The sequence below is a fragment of the Dufourea novaeangliae genome, unplaced genomic scaffold, assembly GCF_001272555.1.
Source record: "Dufourea novaeangliae isolate 0120121106 unplaced genomic scaffold, ASM127255v1 scaffold39, whole genome shotgun sequence".
In the NCBI taxonomy this organism is placed as follows: Eukaryota; Metazoa; Arthropoda; class Insecta; order Hymenoptera; family Halictidae; genus Dufourea; species Dufourea novaeangliae.
Window position 1 is genome coordinate 2489133 of NW_015373918.1, and position 15967 is coordinate 2505099.

A 15967-nucleotide genomic window follows, 5' to 3' on the forward strand; every position below is an offset into this window, starting at 1 on the left:
ACGGAGAGCGACTTGGGAGGACCAAAGTGAAATTACCCCGCAGATGGAAGCCACGAAGATGGCCAGGATTCCTGGAGATTGGATAATGCCAAGACGACGTGATTCTCGTTGGCGGCGGCGGCGTCAAATATATTTCGAGAGATTTACGAAATTTAGAGATCCCCTGATCCTGCTCGATCACGATCTACACTCTATGTCAGAGTGTCTAAGGTATGATTGTTTGTGAATGAAGAGTAATGTCCTCCCATGAATCTTTCCGAACCGCTAGAAATGCGAGCTTATATTGTGCATAGGTATTCTCCCATTGGCAAATGGAACTGGAGAAGATGGCACGTATCAACGATTGATTAGCCGGATGAAATTCGATCGTCTGTCTGAAATACTCTTCGACTATCTCACTGGATCGCCATCAAAAAAAAATCGGACCAAAAAAGCTTAACTAGCTTCCAAGAAGAAACTAAAATAACCCCGGTCCAGTTTCTGAACCTGTCGCGTAATCATTGACCGAACCCACAGAAGTGTCAGGGTCTGATTAGAAAAGTCAACCGGGGTTGCGTTTCCACGTAATAGGAAGCCAGCTGACCAACCTCGATAACTCGATGGTTAAACACACTTGGCCCGATGATGTTCGTTCACATGACCACCAGCAGCAGCACCGACCCGCCATGGGGCAGTTCACGAACGAAACGTCAGCGGACACAGCTCGGTGTAACCGCGAAAGATGTTCCTGACTTTCCTGAAAAACTTTTCCGCAAGCCGGCTTCTCCCAGGAGAGGTCTAAGGTCTTCCGCTCCGCGAAACGGCTGATTTCATCCGGTAATTCCGAGAAATGAGAGCCCCGTGGCTCGTCCTGCTTCTCGCCGAGATCCTGGACCCAGCGCTGATCCTTGGGGACATGGACACGAACCCACGCCCGGACCCCGTGTGTCACTGTAACGACACCGTCGTGTTAAGCGGTCCCGGTCGCAGGTCGCCAGAGATACTTTCCAGACGTAGGCGACTGACTTTTCCAAAGGGCAGCGCTTTCGTGGTAAGTGCACACGGCCAAAGTGTGCTTAATCCCGATCTGGACTGACGCAGACCATGCCTGCAACCGCGCTCACGGTTCGAGTCGCAGTGACTTTGTCGTGGTGTTTGACAGTGCTCCCTTCAAGAGAGAATGAGAGTGTTTCCATTTCGTTCCGTATAGAATTAAACGGCAAGTCAGTGAATTCCGATTCGATGACAAGGTAGGGAATTTTTTTTTTTTATTCAGATGACGGTATCAACATTGCAATCGATTCAGCTCCCACTGCCGAGCAACTGGTACCTCGATTTCGAATTCGACACGATCTGGCCGATACCGACGCAAGAGAACTCCAGGAAAAAGTATTTCTTCAAGAAGCCGTGGATGATTAAACGAAGACATCGGCGTGACTTGTACGATAATTTCGAGGCTGCTCTAACTAGGTATGCGAGGAAGCATTAATCGCGAGTTTCTCGACAATTCAATCGCGTTGTATCGACTGTTGTTTCGTCGGTATATACATAGTCTTCTAGTGGAAATAAATTCATTTCAGTCAAAATTTGCCAGGACGACAGTGTGTGCTCAGAACAATTTGCGAGGCGAAGACGTTATTGAGTCCCCCAGGTGTTTCGTTCATCGAGGACGCAATTCGACTGATTCTAAGGTATCCAACGTCACGATATTTTCTCCCCTGATCGATCGTATCTCGAGTCTACGTAAAAATGTCGATTAATTTCACGTTTCAGCAACGTCGAGGACGTGGTGGAAATTGACTCCTACGATATTGCGTACAAAACCAATGCACCCTGCGAAGTAGCTTACTCTTGCCCCTTCTCTTTCTTGAGATTATTGTTATTCAACTTGTACTCGGACACTATAAGCTGACAATAAATCTGTTTGTTAGCAAACTTTCGCAGAATCGATCGACAACGATTCCCCAACACTGAACAGAACGTCCTAAACTTGTGTATTCTTGGAAAAGTGAAAGAGAAGAAGGTAAAGTAGAAGGTAAAACGCGACATGCCAAATAACAGTCAATTTCGAAAATTCTATCAGTTCCTCTAATCGCATACAAGCCTGGGGCCTTGCAGCTCCACGCGTGCAGTTAAAAACACCTCTCTGAAGATACTCGGGATAACCTACACCAAACACCGATGGACGACGAGGCAGACGGACGACTCGGTCGGGTTATCTCCGCTCTCATAAATCCCCCGCCTTGTCATCGACAAAGTTCCCTGGCCCCCGGGGAGAAACCCGGCTGTTTGAAGCCCCCAAGGCGTAAACGTCGCAACCCTGCGAGACGGGCGAAGTGGATAAGCGGTTAATATACATACATTCGGAACATACAGCTTACCCGAACTGGTTAAGCGGTTGCGATGCGACGCCGTCGCGACGTCGCGACGCATGTGTCGCGCTCCAGCTGCCTGTGACGACGGGCTGTTGCGCGTCGTCGTGACGTTCAGCGTGACGACGCAATCGACACGCGCGGCTGCGATTATTGCCGCGTTTACGGCCGACGTTTGAACATTTCGCTTGGATGCGAATCACACGGCGAAGCAGCGCGACGCGACAATGTGGCGAACACGTTGCATGTATGTACACCCACGAGAAAACTCGGCTTCCACTAGGGGAAAAGCGGCGTTGAAGAAAAGTCTCTTACCACTTGGTAAATTTATTCCAGGCACTGAAATAAATGTTAAATCGAGTGATAATTTGGTATAAAGCTTAATTTCAATAATTCCGAATACCAAATGGTAGGAGGCCTTTTCCGTATTCGTCACTTTTTCCCCTAGAGAAAGCAGAGTTTTCTCGTGCTACCTAGAAGGTACCGGGAAGTTGTCGCGTCCGTCTATACAATTTTTCCAACAATTTCAATCAGCTGACGCGGTTCGTTTCAATCTCGAATCGATATCTAGTCCGTTAAACCTATCCATTTATTTTCTGTAGTTCAAACCGATTTCACGCGTACTTGGGCTAAATTATGGAAACAATGGCAGGAAAAGATAATCTGTTCACGGTATCGGAACGTACCTGCTGTCTGAAGGCGGGTCGCAATTTTCCGAAACTTCTAGTCCTCGAGAACTTGGACGGTTCGAGTTTCTCAGGCTAACCAAGTTTTCGAAAATGTTGTCAACATAATTGCGCCCCCTCCACCTCCGTGGAATGTGAGTCGATGTTATTAACGTCCATACCGTACACATCGTATGTATATACATACATATGTGATACGTCGTGGAAACTGAGTTCCGGTGAAGTTTACAGTCTGAAAGAATGTTACGAAGTTTATCGATTCCTCTAGACTCATTGTGAAATTGTACATACGTCGGGCAAGCTCAACGTTCCCGACGTATCGTCATCGTCGGGAACGCTAATTTCTTTCGAGTCCGTCTTTAAACTCTTTCATTGTTTTCCACAGAAAGTTCGGAACGAGTCCCAACGGACTGCTTCCAACGACACGACCCAATTTTCTGCAGCGTACGCTCGAGGTGTTCGTATCGACAGGTCCGCGATACCAAGCCCTCTTAACTTTTTCGTTACAAATTACGAGGTCGAACGGAGTGCCAGGTCGACGAGCGAGCAAGGACTGACAATCCCAAGTCGACCGATTCGATCGAAACGTTCAATATTGTCAGGCTGTGCCCAATGTACCGTAATCATAGTAACCGACTCATGGGTATCCTCGTTAGGATGACCGTATAGAATCAAGCAAATTGCGCGTCCTATCGATCAAATTAGGTAGGTACCTATCGCTTCGATGGGTTATCGTTCCACGTTTACGAGTTCAGACTGCCTACCTTTTTTCTCGTTTCCACTGAGAGGTATTGGCGGAAATAGTAGTCTTCTACGATGCGAGCAATAGCGGTGGAAATGATTAGCGTTCACCCGCGATACCCCGCACGACGCACGGAGTAGCGCGGTAGGCGTTAATGAACTCCTCGACAATGACCCGGTCCCCGTTTGAAAATACAATAATACCGGTCGTTTCACTCGACTCCCGGTGTCATTCCTTGTCAAGATCTCGCGGAGGAGCAAACGACGCTGACTGGTGAGTAAAGTAATTTCCATAAAATTGATATCTACTATCCGTACAATAATCACCAAGTCATATTACCTATATGTTAAGTAATTTATCCGCGTTCTCTGTCGCTCGAGTGGACGACTGACAACCGAGGACAATGTCGGTCGAGTTCGAATGCTCGTTAAAATTCTTCAACGGTCGACCGATCGTTGGCCCTAAATAGTAAACCGATAGAGGAAGCTTTGCCCGTGCGATCGGCCTGGAAAGAATTTCCATCGCGAACTCAATCAGCCGGCGTCGTTATCAATTTCATCCAGTTCGCGGCTCGTAAATTGAAATCGACGAATGACCGACGGAACAATCGCAATATCATATTTCTTCGGGCGGCCCTTAACGATCGGGCATCTCGTCGGGGAGAGATGAAAAAAGGAAGGAGGCTGGGTTAGGGGAGCGTTCGTTGGTCGCACGGTGATACAGTTTCTTCGATAAGTGAGATCACGTCGCCGCCATCGTTCATGCCGAAAGGCTGCCGTGGCCGTTCCAAGTCCGCCCCGTGTTTTCCAGTATCGGCCTCGTCACCTATCGATCATTTCCCCCGCCCACTCTTCCACCGCGGACTAACAATTTCCTGTTTCCTAAAGAGTTTACCGAACTGAGTTACAAGATACTTCCACCGGGAGGGTCGATGTTCTCTTTTGCTGCGGAAACCTCCGTCCCGTGTTTCCAGATACATACACGCGTACTTAAATACTTGTTCGATTTTCCTCTTTGCAGACACCCGTTGCGTCGCGTCATGACGAAACGGACGGAACAATTCGAAACATCAAACAGTTTCCGACATAATTTACTAATTAATTAAATGTCGTATTAAACCGCTCGATAACGGACAAAGTCTATCATAGTCGACGATTTATATTTGACGTAAAATGGATACCATGGAAATCTTTTGGCCATTCCGAATATCTTCTCGAATAAATGTCTACTTTCGGTCTGATGTTGGGTTATCGAAGCGACGTGTGTGACTCGTTGACAGTACCACGGACGCACACACAGCATGCTCGCGCGCGCGCGTGGCCCTATCGATCGTAGTTTCATCGAGACGAAACCATATTTCAAGGGCCGAAACAATTTCGAGAATCGTCGCGGTGATCCGTCAAAAAACGCGGGAAAGAAAAATGAACGCCGCGAAATGTCGCTGAGCGACGCAATAAACGCACCCCTGGCGCACCGTGCAAACCATCCGTTTGAAAAGAAGATCATTTTGTTGTCGGCGAGGCATTTTATCATACAATCAACAGAAATATTACCAAAATTCCAATTGAGATTTACAGCGGACGCGATGCTCCGTTGAAAACTCGCACGGTATGTTAATGTATCGTGCCAATATTTGGATATTTCCACGTTATATTCAAGAAATATTTTTCGGCAGCTGCTAGATCGGGTTCCCAGTGTTTCCGAGCGGAAATGTTACATCGAGAATGAACGTACGAACATAGTAGGAACGAGCGAGGATTGAAAGTAGTTGAGAAATTTCAATCGTTTGTGTTGACTCGTCTAATAGATTTCGGGGAGATTCTCGGTAAGCGGGAGCAATGTTCCGATTCGATCGGACGAGAATTTCATTCGATTTGACGTTTGCCACGCTCGTCGAAATTTAAATCACAGCACGTGCGATTGGATTCCGTTGTTTAAGTTATCGAACTCGGACGATATTGCTGTTCTAACACTTCCCTTTTCCCTTCATCTTTCGGCCCGCGAATGGGAACGCCCAGCTTCAGAACACCGTACGTACGTATGCTTGTATACCGTTAAACGTTCGCTGTACGGGTCTAAGATTCCTACACGTCCCCTCATTGACTCGATCGGTACGCGTGTCGAGAGAAAAAAAAAGAATATCCAACAACCGGGCGCTTCAATTGCGCTCTATCATGAATTCTTCGTCCGACAGCTGACAACACCTCGTCCTCGCTGTTCCAATAGCACGTTTAGTAAATAAATGGCAACCTGCCCCGCAACGACCATAGAATTAGCGGTTTTTCTTTCAATAGGCCGCTCGCAATTTTCACTTCACCGATTTGGAATAAAATATCGGTGGTAGCGACCAATGAAAACTACAATTCGTCCCGTTCAATTCCATGAAAGCGTACGCATCCTGGTTGTGCGAAGCTTTTATAAGCTAAACGAACGTGGGAAAAAAATGAAATACCTATAAACCATTTGTAGGGAGATCAGGCGGGACTCACAAAATGTACTGTTTGAATCGGATGTTTCACGCACGCCTAAATAATTATTTCGCACGAAATAACCACAAGAACGAAGATCGTTCTAACGTTGGAAAAGTGACGATTCGATAAGAGCTTTCCAAAGGAATTCGACAATATCCTTCCGGTGACAACAGACCTGGAATTCCTTGGAACGTCGTATCGTGATCGAAGAGACAGAGAGGCGAGAATAAAGAAAACTGGAGGAACATTGAAGGGAAATCGGAGAATGGGATCGGAGAGACAAATTCCCAGCGAATGGCAAGTTTAGGAAGAAAAAGAGAAGGGTCGGAAATATAATTCCTTGTTAACAAGCGAATATAACGACGACAATATAGATACATAAGGAACGAAAGGATGAGTCGATGCGCAATTAGAGTGGAACACGCTATTTCCCTGTTTGTCCGTTAGGCGAACGAAAAAATGCGCGACGAAAAAGCGTCGTCGATTCGTAGGTTCCGGGGTAATCCAAAGATGGATCGAGGCAATGTCGGAGATGAATTAGACGGAACACGCTATTTCCCTGTTTGTCCGTTAGGCGAACGAAAAAATGCGCGACGAAAAACCTGATATCGTCGATTCGTAGGTTCCGGGGTAATCCAAAGATGGATCGAGGCAATGTCGGAGATGAATTAGCGGTGATTTTCGCCAAGTTGCACGTACGTGGCTCGGTTCATCGATGTCGACTTGAGAAATCGCGAGTCGTTCGCCAAGTATGCAATCTAGCGGCGCAATACCGCTCGGCAGTTAGCTTCCAGTCTCCTTCTCGCAGAGAACAGAGAACAGAGAACTGAGAATAGAGAATCGAAAACAGAGAACCTCTGACGTTTTCAATTTCGAACATTCGCAACAAAAAAACTCCAAAGATTAATCGAGTGTTAAGCTGCAGCTGACAGTTGAGCCAACGCGAGTTAAGGTCGGCTATCCTTTGGATTGTTTCGAACACTCGGATCTTAAAAGTCCGAGCAACGGAAGTCACGAGGGCTTACGACAGTGGCGACGATTCCCGTGATCGCGACGTCCAGTATTTCCAAGATTTTCAACGCCTTCCCTTTATTTCAGCCGAGTCGTCGAACAATTTCTCAACGTATTATAGTGAGATTTGCTCGTAGACGAGAAAGTTGGGTAATTCCTTTTACAACTGGCCGCCGTTCGGCACGGATGAACTTTCTGCCACTCGCTCGCGGCAACACAAATAAAACAATTCGTTCTAATTTCGGAACGTCCCGTTGACTGCCAAGAAAATTTCTCGTTCTCTGGTCGTAACGTCGCTTCGAGCTTTGGATTAATGAGACGTCCCTCGAAAAAAGACCACTTTCTCGTATGTACCGCGATTCAATGACTGAACTCGTCAGAGACGCGCTTCGTCGTATTCTAGACGACCGACCGACCGTTCAACCGGGTTCATGTGATTCTCGTTAAACGATAATGCGGGGACATTAAGAATAACTTTGGTGCAACTTGTAACAGCTCGATTATCTGCAATCACTGACTCCTACCTCTCGAGATTGCGAAGAATAAACCGAGCATTTATGTTATTTATCTAACGCGAAAGTCTGAGGAACGCGAAGCTACCTTTCCCTGATTTCACGCGAGCGAACGTTCTTGGCTCTCGGTTTGTTTGCTCGAGCGACTTCTTTTTCTAGCCTTTGAATGTTAATAAAGTTCCATCGGGACGATGATGGGCTGTAGCGGTATCTGGGTCACCTCCTTCGAGGAGCCTTTTGAATTTTCCTCGAGGAGACGGTAACTTTTCACCTTTTCTTTTCAGAACAACCATGAATCGGTACGGAAGTTGTTTCCTCCTTTTAATATTGTGCATCGTGGCGAGTGATTATCAAGTTAGTTCAGACGGAAAATCTTTGTTGCGGAGGAGGCGCTACGTTGTTTTTCCAGAAGGTTCGACTTTCTCCGTAAGTAGAGCGAACTCGACGTATACAGAATTTTCGACTACTCTTAATAAAAAAAGAAACGTATCAGAATAAAACGAAAATCAAGAATGGCGAAACTGCATTTTCAGAGCTTCATTTTCAAGTCATTATCATTAAAAAATCTAATCGCACGTATAGTATTTCGTTTCCGATACGAATTTTTCATTGTTAATAACTGGAAAACAAAGCCTCGAACACACAAGTTCATCATTCTTGATTTTCACTTTATTTCTACATGTAGAATAATCCCTTAGTCTCCGATACCAACAACCGAAGCCCTAATACCCGAACGGGAATCTGTCAGCAGGCGTAACATTTTTTGCAATCGACCGGATCGGGTATCAGTTTATCGGATCTTTAATATTTCATGCGTGAAACGCGATTCAATATGAAACGCTGAATCAGACATGAATTGTTTCGATCTAACATTCATGAATTTCCGTTCTGTATAGTACTTCGCACGATGTACAAATTGTAAATTATTCCCGGAAATACCTGGTCGGCGCGTTTCACTATAACGTCGTGCGTTAAACAACTCCGATCAGAATGAATCGCTAAACTCTTTGCACGGAAAAATGATTCATGGTACCTATGAACTATTTAATCGTGAATCACGATAAGAGCCTCAGGCTACTAAGATCGTTGATTTTGGTAATAAAGTAGAGTAATAATTCAGTCGACTCATCGTTGTTCGCAGGTCGCGCTTTGCCTAACCGTGCACACTTTGACACCGGATACCATTTTCACGGAGGGCGTGAATTGGGGCATCTCGTACGATTTGCCAAACGAAAGCAAGCCGGCCCTCGAGCCCTTTTTGCAGCTCCGACAGGATCATATTAAATCTGTTAATAAGTACAGTAGTTACGCGAGCAACATGCTCGACAAAAACGCAGCGGCCGATCGACCGGTGGCGACCGGTTGGAACAGCTACGACAAGTATTACTTCAAGCCTGACAAAAGAAAATATTACAAAGCTAATCATTATTATCTGCAAAGAAGACATCGTAGAGACCTCTATAACAAACTGGAAACCATCATGAACGCGTAAGTGTGTACCTACTGTTACGAAAGAATTTTAAATATTACACATTCTTTTCGACGAAAACATTTCAAGTAAAGTACGTATGATAAAACTGTGGTGAAAAGACTTTTTGTTGATTGAAAGTTGCACCGTTTGTAGTCGAACAAATAGAATGGGAATCAGTGTTGGACAACTATAAGAATAAGGTCAACTGTCATACGCGTCCAAAAGATCGATCAACGACATAAAAAGGCAAGTTAAATGATCGGTATACAACCACGTGAAATCATTACATATTTACAATGTCTACTCGCCCTTAGTATGCACATTTCTATTCTGATCAAAGATTTTCCGCGAGGAGTGAACGAGGAATGAAACAATGCGGAATCGTGTTCAAACACATACAAATACGCGACAAGACGTAACAAATTAAAAGATGAACCACAAAGTTTATTTTTCGTCCAACATTTTCAAGGGAGCGTCCATGCACGTTGAGAAAGCGGGGTTCATTAACTCCTATCTGAATCGTAACGGCGAATAAATTTTCACAACGTGTGGCCGGATGAGAGGCGCACTGGATAATAAAATGAAACGACGGCTTTAGTGGTCTTGATCGTGATCGAACGATCGTGGCCGTCCACATTTATGGAGAGCCGTCGAACCCTCTCAGTTTTTTCCGTGTCACCCACGGTGATGTATTTCGGTCGCGTTAGTGTAAAACATCGTCGTCGTCGTCGCGGTTGCATCGCAGGGATAATGATATAAATGTTGACGTCCATCCGAGTGCTTAAGCATCGATGGAGGACGCCAATAAATTTAGTCGTGAAAATTCAGCTGACATAAATAATTTCGCTTCGAGAAATTTCGCGTGTCATTTACATACCTAGTATTTTATTTCGGTCGGCGACGACCAGTCGACAAAAATAATCAAGCCCATTGGCGGTGGATAGAAATCTGGTTATGGGTGGAGCGTGCTCGGGAGAGAAAGCGAAAGAGGGAAACCATTTCCCCCATGGCTGTTGCCCCCAGAAACAGATAAATGGTCTGCCAGACTCGTTCAGAAACAACCCCATACCCCTCCACCGACTGTTGCCTCGCTACTACGGCAACGTTTCGCGCTGGTTGAGGCGCCACCTTCTGATTCATACGACCCTTAAGCAGCTTCAACACCGCCGTGAACCATCCCCTTGAAAACCACAATGCCGCTACACCACTACCAACACCTACAATCAATTTTTGGCCTGTGGAAGGTGCCGCCGTGTTATTTGTTCGCGTGCACCACTCCGCGTGTTTATTTATTCAAAGGAGAGATCCTCCGTTAGGGAGGCCGTATTGTGCCGCTCGCGAGAAAGGAAAATTTCCCCGTGTTTTTATGCTTATCGCCGTGACGCTCTGTGGGAACTAGAATCATGAATTTCGAAATATTAAACAAGTATTTTGTACCAACAAGCCAGATTGTGTGGCGTGGTGGAAGTGGAGATGAACTTTATAGGTATATGTATGTATATGTATTCGGAATTTAAGATGAGGCGGCCGATTTAGAAAGGAACCTAGTATTCGAGGGGATTGTCTCCTCAAGCATGGCGTATCACTAATTCCATTCGGTTCTTTCGAATCCACTTCAGCGAATTTCCATTCTCCTTATAATAGTAACATATTCTTTAACAAGTAAAGACAAATTTTGTTACATTTTAATCAAGTTCTTCGTTTTTATCACACAAACGTTAAACATGTATATTTTCTTGGCTGCATGCACCGATACCTCCGTTCGCAAAGGGTTAAAGGGGGTCCAACGTTGCATCGGACGATCCAAAAATCTATCTATATGTTTCGAACTTTATGCTGTAACATCAATCTTGGAGCGCAAGCTGTTACGCCGTTCAATGGACACGACTTTAAAAAATCGATCTTACCGCGCTTCTGCGCGGCCTCTCAAATCAAGGGTGAAATTATTGGGCTGGCGAAACGAATTTTTGAAACGTTGCCTCAAAGAAGACTTTAATCTTCCGGGAAGAAGGGTCGGCTAGATAAGAATACACCACTGTACCGACCACGGCCGTCCCTTTCACGTGTAGCGAGAGCGCCTAGCCTGTTCGACGGCAAAAGGATACATTAATACGCCTTCCTGGGTTATTTCACGTGAAACTTCTACATCGTTGCGTTACTTGAGTACCGGGACGAGTATCTAGTACAGTGTCTCGTCGACACATATTCCGTTCAATGAAACGATTCATTTTATACTCGTATATCTACTTTCAATCAACAATTCTTCGTCTTATTCTACTTAATCGCAACACTATTATCCTACTTTCCAGATGAGTCGGTTACCAAATTTCTACAATGTTTCAGGATGAACTTTGATGGGAGAACGTGCGTGCTTCGGGCACTCTGCGAGGCCTCCCAGCGTCTGATGCCGAAAGGGAACACTCTCGTCGAGGAGATGATGAGGATATCATTCTCGTAAGGTTCAATTCAGAAAAAGAGTTTCCAGTCGCGAGGAAGGGTCCCCCTTCCATTCCTCTACTTCCCCCCTCCGCCCTCCACGGCTTCGTTTCCGCTCTGTCCCCAGTTGGATTTGAGGATCTGAGTTAGGTTTGGGGGATCGATGGGATTCCAGAATAATCTCGTTTCGGCAAAGTAAAAGACCAGCCAAGATACCAGAAGGAAATTGTATGATATTAAGCGCAAAGGTTAATGGAAGGTTCCTCGAGGACATTTCGCGTGTTTTCTTCGAATAAGAATCCTCCTAGCTATTCGTTCAAATCTTGTTCGTTGCTCGCGGAGAATATTAGATCGATGATAACTGTCGAGAACCGACAGATTGAATGCTTCTTCGATCCTTCGCGATCCGACCCTTCGTCACGAAATAACTGGAATCATCGTGGGGGGCCACCGACACGCGAAACGTTCCTCGATACTTTTCCATTTGGTCTTTTACAGGTTCCCTTTGAAGCGTCTATTCTTATTCGAGCCGGAGGAACATCATACGTACGGCAAGGCTCATAAGGCGGGCCACGAGGGCGAAGATTGCGCCAGCATGTTCGCTGGTTGCAGTTTCTCCCTCATCGACATGGCCCTCGGGAAATACGACGCGGCACGGACACGGGAGTCTCCACTTCCGGCCGGATACGCCGGATACGACGGGGCAACCGATGCGGTACGCTCTTACGGAGAGTGGACGAGGTACAACATGAAATAAGACGACGCATCTGGCTGGAAGACTTCGGGCCGAGTATACCTATTTCGAGAAATACATGTCACCTGCTTTCACGAAATGTCTCGGAGGATTCATATCGGCCCGCTAAGTCGGGAACACCGTCGTCAACACCGCATGGACGAAATCTTGATGAACTTGATGCTAACCACCAAACAGATGTCACAGTGGCACATTTTCCAATTCATGGAAATTAAGACCGCTGAACTTAATCGCGTCCCCGTTCGCGTTCTTCTACAGGTTTCTATTTCAATTCAGAGTGAAAAGCGAGAACCAACGAAGTTATTTCGCAAGACGAACACCACTCCCGAGAACAGAACACAGAACGCTCGAGTAAAATGTATCGCGTCGTTGCAACTCAGAGTTATGGCGGTTATAGGACTGCCACCACGTTCTTGTTTCTTCACGTGGGATATTTAACATCTTCCACTTTTCCGATTCTTCGTTTCACTTTGCCATTTCCTGTACATTTTGCTCTTCGGAATTTCCCACGGCCTCGTGCGAGCTTGGTTGCCGTCATGCACATTTGGTAACAATATAAAAATATTTTTATTATTAGCCTATTTTGTTCAAATATTTTCCAAACAATGAATTGAGTCTTGCCAAAATAAATTGACCTCTATCACACCCTAATCACCCCAAGTGTTGGTTGAACTGCGGTACTCCCAAGACCACCGATAGACGTAAGATACTCGTGCTCGTTGCTACGTTTTGGGGTAGTTCTATGAGCAAACCTATCGGATAAGGACACTCTACGATACATGATTGCCGTACATAATGCAGGATGTGGTAGTTGAGTGCACAGCTCCGGCGATAATAACAATTATTTGTAATACTGTTACACCGACTGCCGGTTTATTCCATGTATTAATAGGATTAAGTTTTGTGTCACGTCGGAGCGAACATTATCCGAAATCGAGAAAACTATTTGGAACAGGTACCTGTAAAGTTCGTGAATAAGACAGTTGCGCACGTGTCGTGTGGCCTTTTTGACGCAGGGTGAGTCGAGTTGAACATGTTTGTTAATTAAGATGAATCAGTGCAAACGTTTAATCCGAGTACACTTTTATCGAGGTTCGATACGTTTTTCCCTTTCATTCTCCACCCTGTACAGAGTCCCGGCGCGCATCAACATCCACGATTTCCGTCGTCGCGTTCTCACGGGGCGTCGACGGCAACGATAAGAGATGAAAAATCGTTGTATGCCCTCGGACAGCGGTGTGGTCAGGGCACAGGAATGACGAGACTATTTCAGCGGATAGCAGTCGTTCGATCGGTTCGAACTCGTTGCCGTAGAAATTGATTTTGGATTTATTCGGTGACGTCACCGCCCCGAGGGTCCCTCGAGGACGAGCGATGATACTTCCGCCGCGTGACGGATGATACACTGGATACACAGAATGAAAATAGGGAATCCGATACGTCTACGTACGTACTCGCGTGTATGTACCTAGATACTCATTACCGTCTGTCTGGTTTCCGGTTCTAGATGACGTTCAAGATGTCTCCTTTGTTTTTATGAGCCGAGGGATGCAGCCATACTCGATTAAAACCGTGGAAAATGGTTGCTCCGCTGCACAAGCCGTCGACTTCTGTTGACAATTTTTCCTCGTACATTTCCTTCATCTATTTTCTATGCCGTTCAAGTGCTCGGTAATACACGATAAACAAACGTGGATACCTTGTACACTTTTCCCGCTCTGTCTGTGTTTTAATGCGGAGAACATGATACTGAGGAAATAACGTGGTCCCGTGGCGTATATGTTCAAACGAGCTTTACGAGATGCGCTGGTGGTTTGTAAGTTTCACGGCTCGCGTACACCTGGTCAACCAAGCAGCATAAGGACCTCGAGTATACGTATGTACGTATACAGAAGTGGAGTAGCGTTATACGTGATCGGACGTATTGCGTCTGACCACGGTGAAGCAAACACGTCCATAAATGGTAAACCAAGTGGCACAAGAATGATGGTGTGCAATCGGACACGTTGTACCAATATTCCGACGTAATAAATTCAATTTCGTTTACGCTTTAGTCTTTGGTCCTTACAGAGTATTAAACACAGTTTACGAAACAGTGAACAATTAATTCCGGAAGCAGAATAAGTCTACGCAAAATTAAGTATGCTGCATGGAGTTTGTAAACCGATCAAATCTACAATAATAAAGTTTGTGTGTACAGTATCGGACTTACATGTATGTAAGTATTGTCAGGGCGTGGAAGTTGGACGTTGGACAGACGAAATTTATCGTTCCTATAACGACAATGATGTGATTATCGAAAAGGCACACGGAAAGCTGCTTTCGACATTATCCCATTCTCCGCCGAATAAAATTCAGTAAGAGTGAACAAATATCGATTCCACGACGGTGACACCGCCCCAGTTCGCGGGCCAAGCCGGGCGTGGTGTAGGCCGCTTATAACAACCCTCTTTTCCACGACACTACCGATTCCGTACGGTTAACCACAATTCCCTCGGGTGAAAAAAGCAAGAGCTACTTCTCTAGCCCTCTTCTATCCTTTTTCCGAGGCCATGCTGTTCAACGAAACCGGTATCAGTTACGCCACCGCCACCACCACCGGTTTCTATGCATAAGACGCTCTTGAATGCGTATTTTTCGTATTACGAGATTAGTCTCTGGTACCCAGGCACACAAAGACGTAGCAAATTCATAATTTAGACGTGCGTTCTTTCCTTCTCGTCATAAATCTTCGTTATACTCTGCTACTTAATTAGTAATTCTCGTCTAAGCGACAAATTGTGGTCCCAAGGTGGTACATTCTGCTTCCTACGGAACAATGAAATGTTCCGTTCGTTCCCGCGGGTACAAATCCGATATTCGATCGATGGTTGAATCAACTTACGCAATGTCAGTACCTCTCGGGACCAAATCTCCTGTCCCACCGGACATTGACAGATCAACAAATCATTTTCCAAATTTACGATCGGCGACATCCTGGGCTCTTCTATACGACTAACCTCGAAATTCAAATCTTTCGTTAATGAAACTCCGTGCACAAGCCACTTTAAAGCTTTTCTTGGTACACTTTGAAATTTTCAGAGGAATAACATAAAAATGGTCAGGAAGCGGAAAAAAATGTAATGATCGATGTCGTCGGATTGCTAAACGAGCAGTTCACCTCGATGGAGCAGGCGGTTAACTTGAAGGGAGACGTGGTTACAACGTCGAATACTCCTCTCAGCCCTGAAATCATAGAACTCGGTTGACTGGCTGTTTTAATATAAAGAACAGTTCCGTTCGCTTTTCTTGCCCTGGATGGAGAAACTTGCCAGCGGATTTTCATCGAATTCGTTCGAACGAGTACCGTTAAAAAAAGTTACGAACATAACTGGTTATCTCGACAAAAGTTCGAGATGAAAAGTTCAACCACATAAAAGTAGTTATTGTATTGAGTTTAGCCACGCTATGGTAGACCAATCATCGAGAGTGTTCATCACGAGGAGAATTCCTACTTAGAATCTATATTGTATACACACTCGTACACAATTGAT

The 15967-nt window shown here is 45.5% G+C and overlaps 2 protein-coding genes across 2 annotated transcripts; both read left to right on the forward strand.

Moving 5' to 3' along the window:
- The first annotated feature begins 829 nt into the window (after positions 1–829).
- On the forward strand, positions 830–1891 carry LOC107194409. Its single transcript, XM_015584029.1, has 4 exons — positions 830–1030; positions 1256–1449; positions 1560–1670; positions 1753–1891. The coding sequence occupies exons 1-4, from the start codon at positions 830–832 to the stop codon at positions 1889–1891; spliced, it is 645 nt and encodes a 214-aa protein (XP_015439515.1).
- A 6173-nt stretch (positions 1892–8064) lies between these two features.
- Positions 8065–12437, forward strand: LOC107194410. Its single transcript, XM_015584030.1, has 4 exons — positions 8065–8199; positions 8915–9261; positions 11588–11698; positions 12179–12437. Exons 1-4 carry the CDS (start codon positions 8065–8067, stop codon positions 12435–12437), a joined length of 852 nt encoding a protein of 283 aa, XP_015439516.1.
- The last annotated feature ends 3530 nt before the right edge of the window (positions 12438–15967 follow it).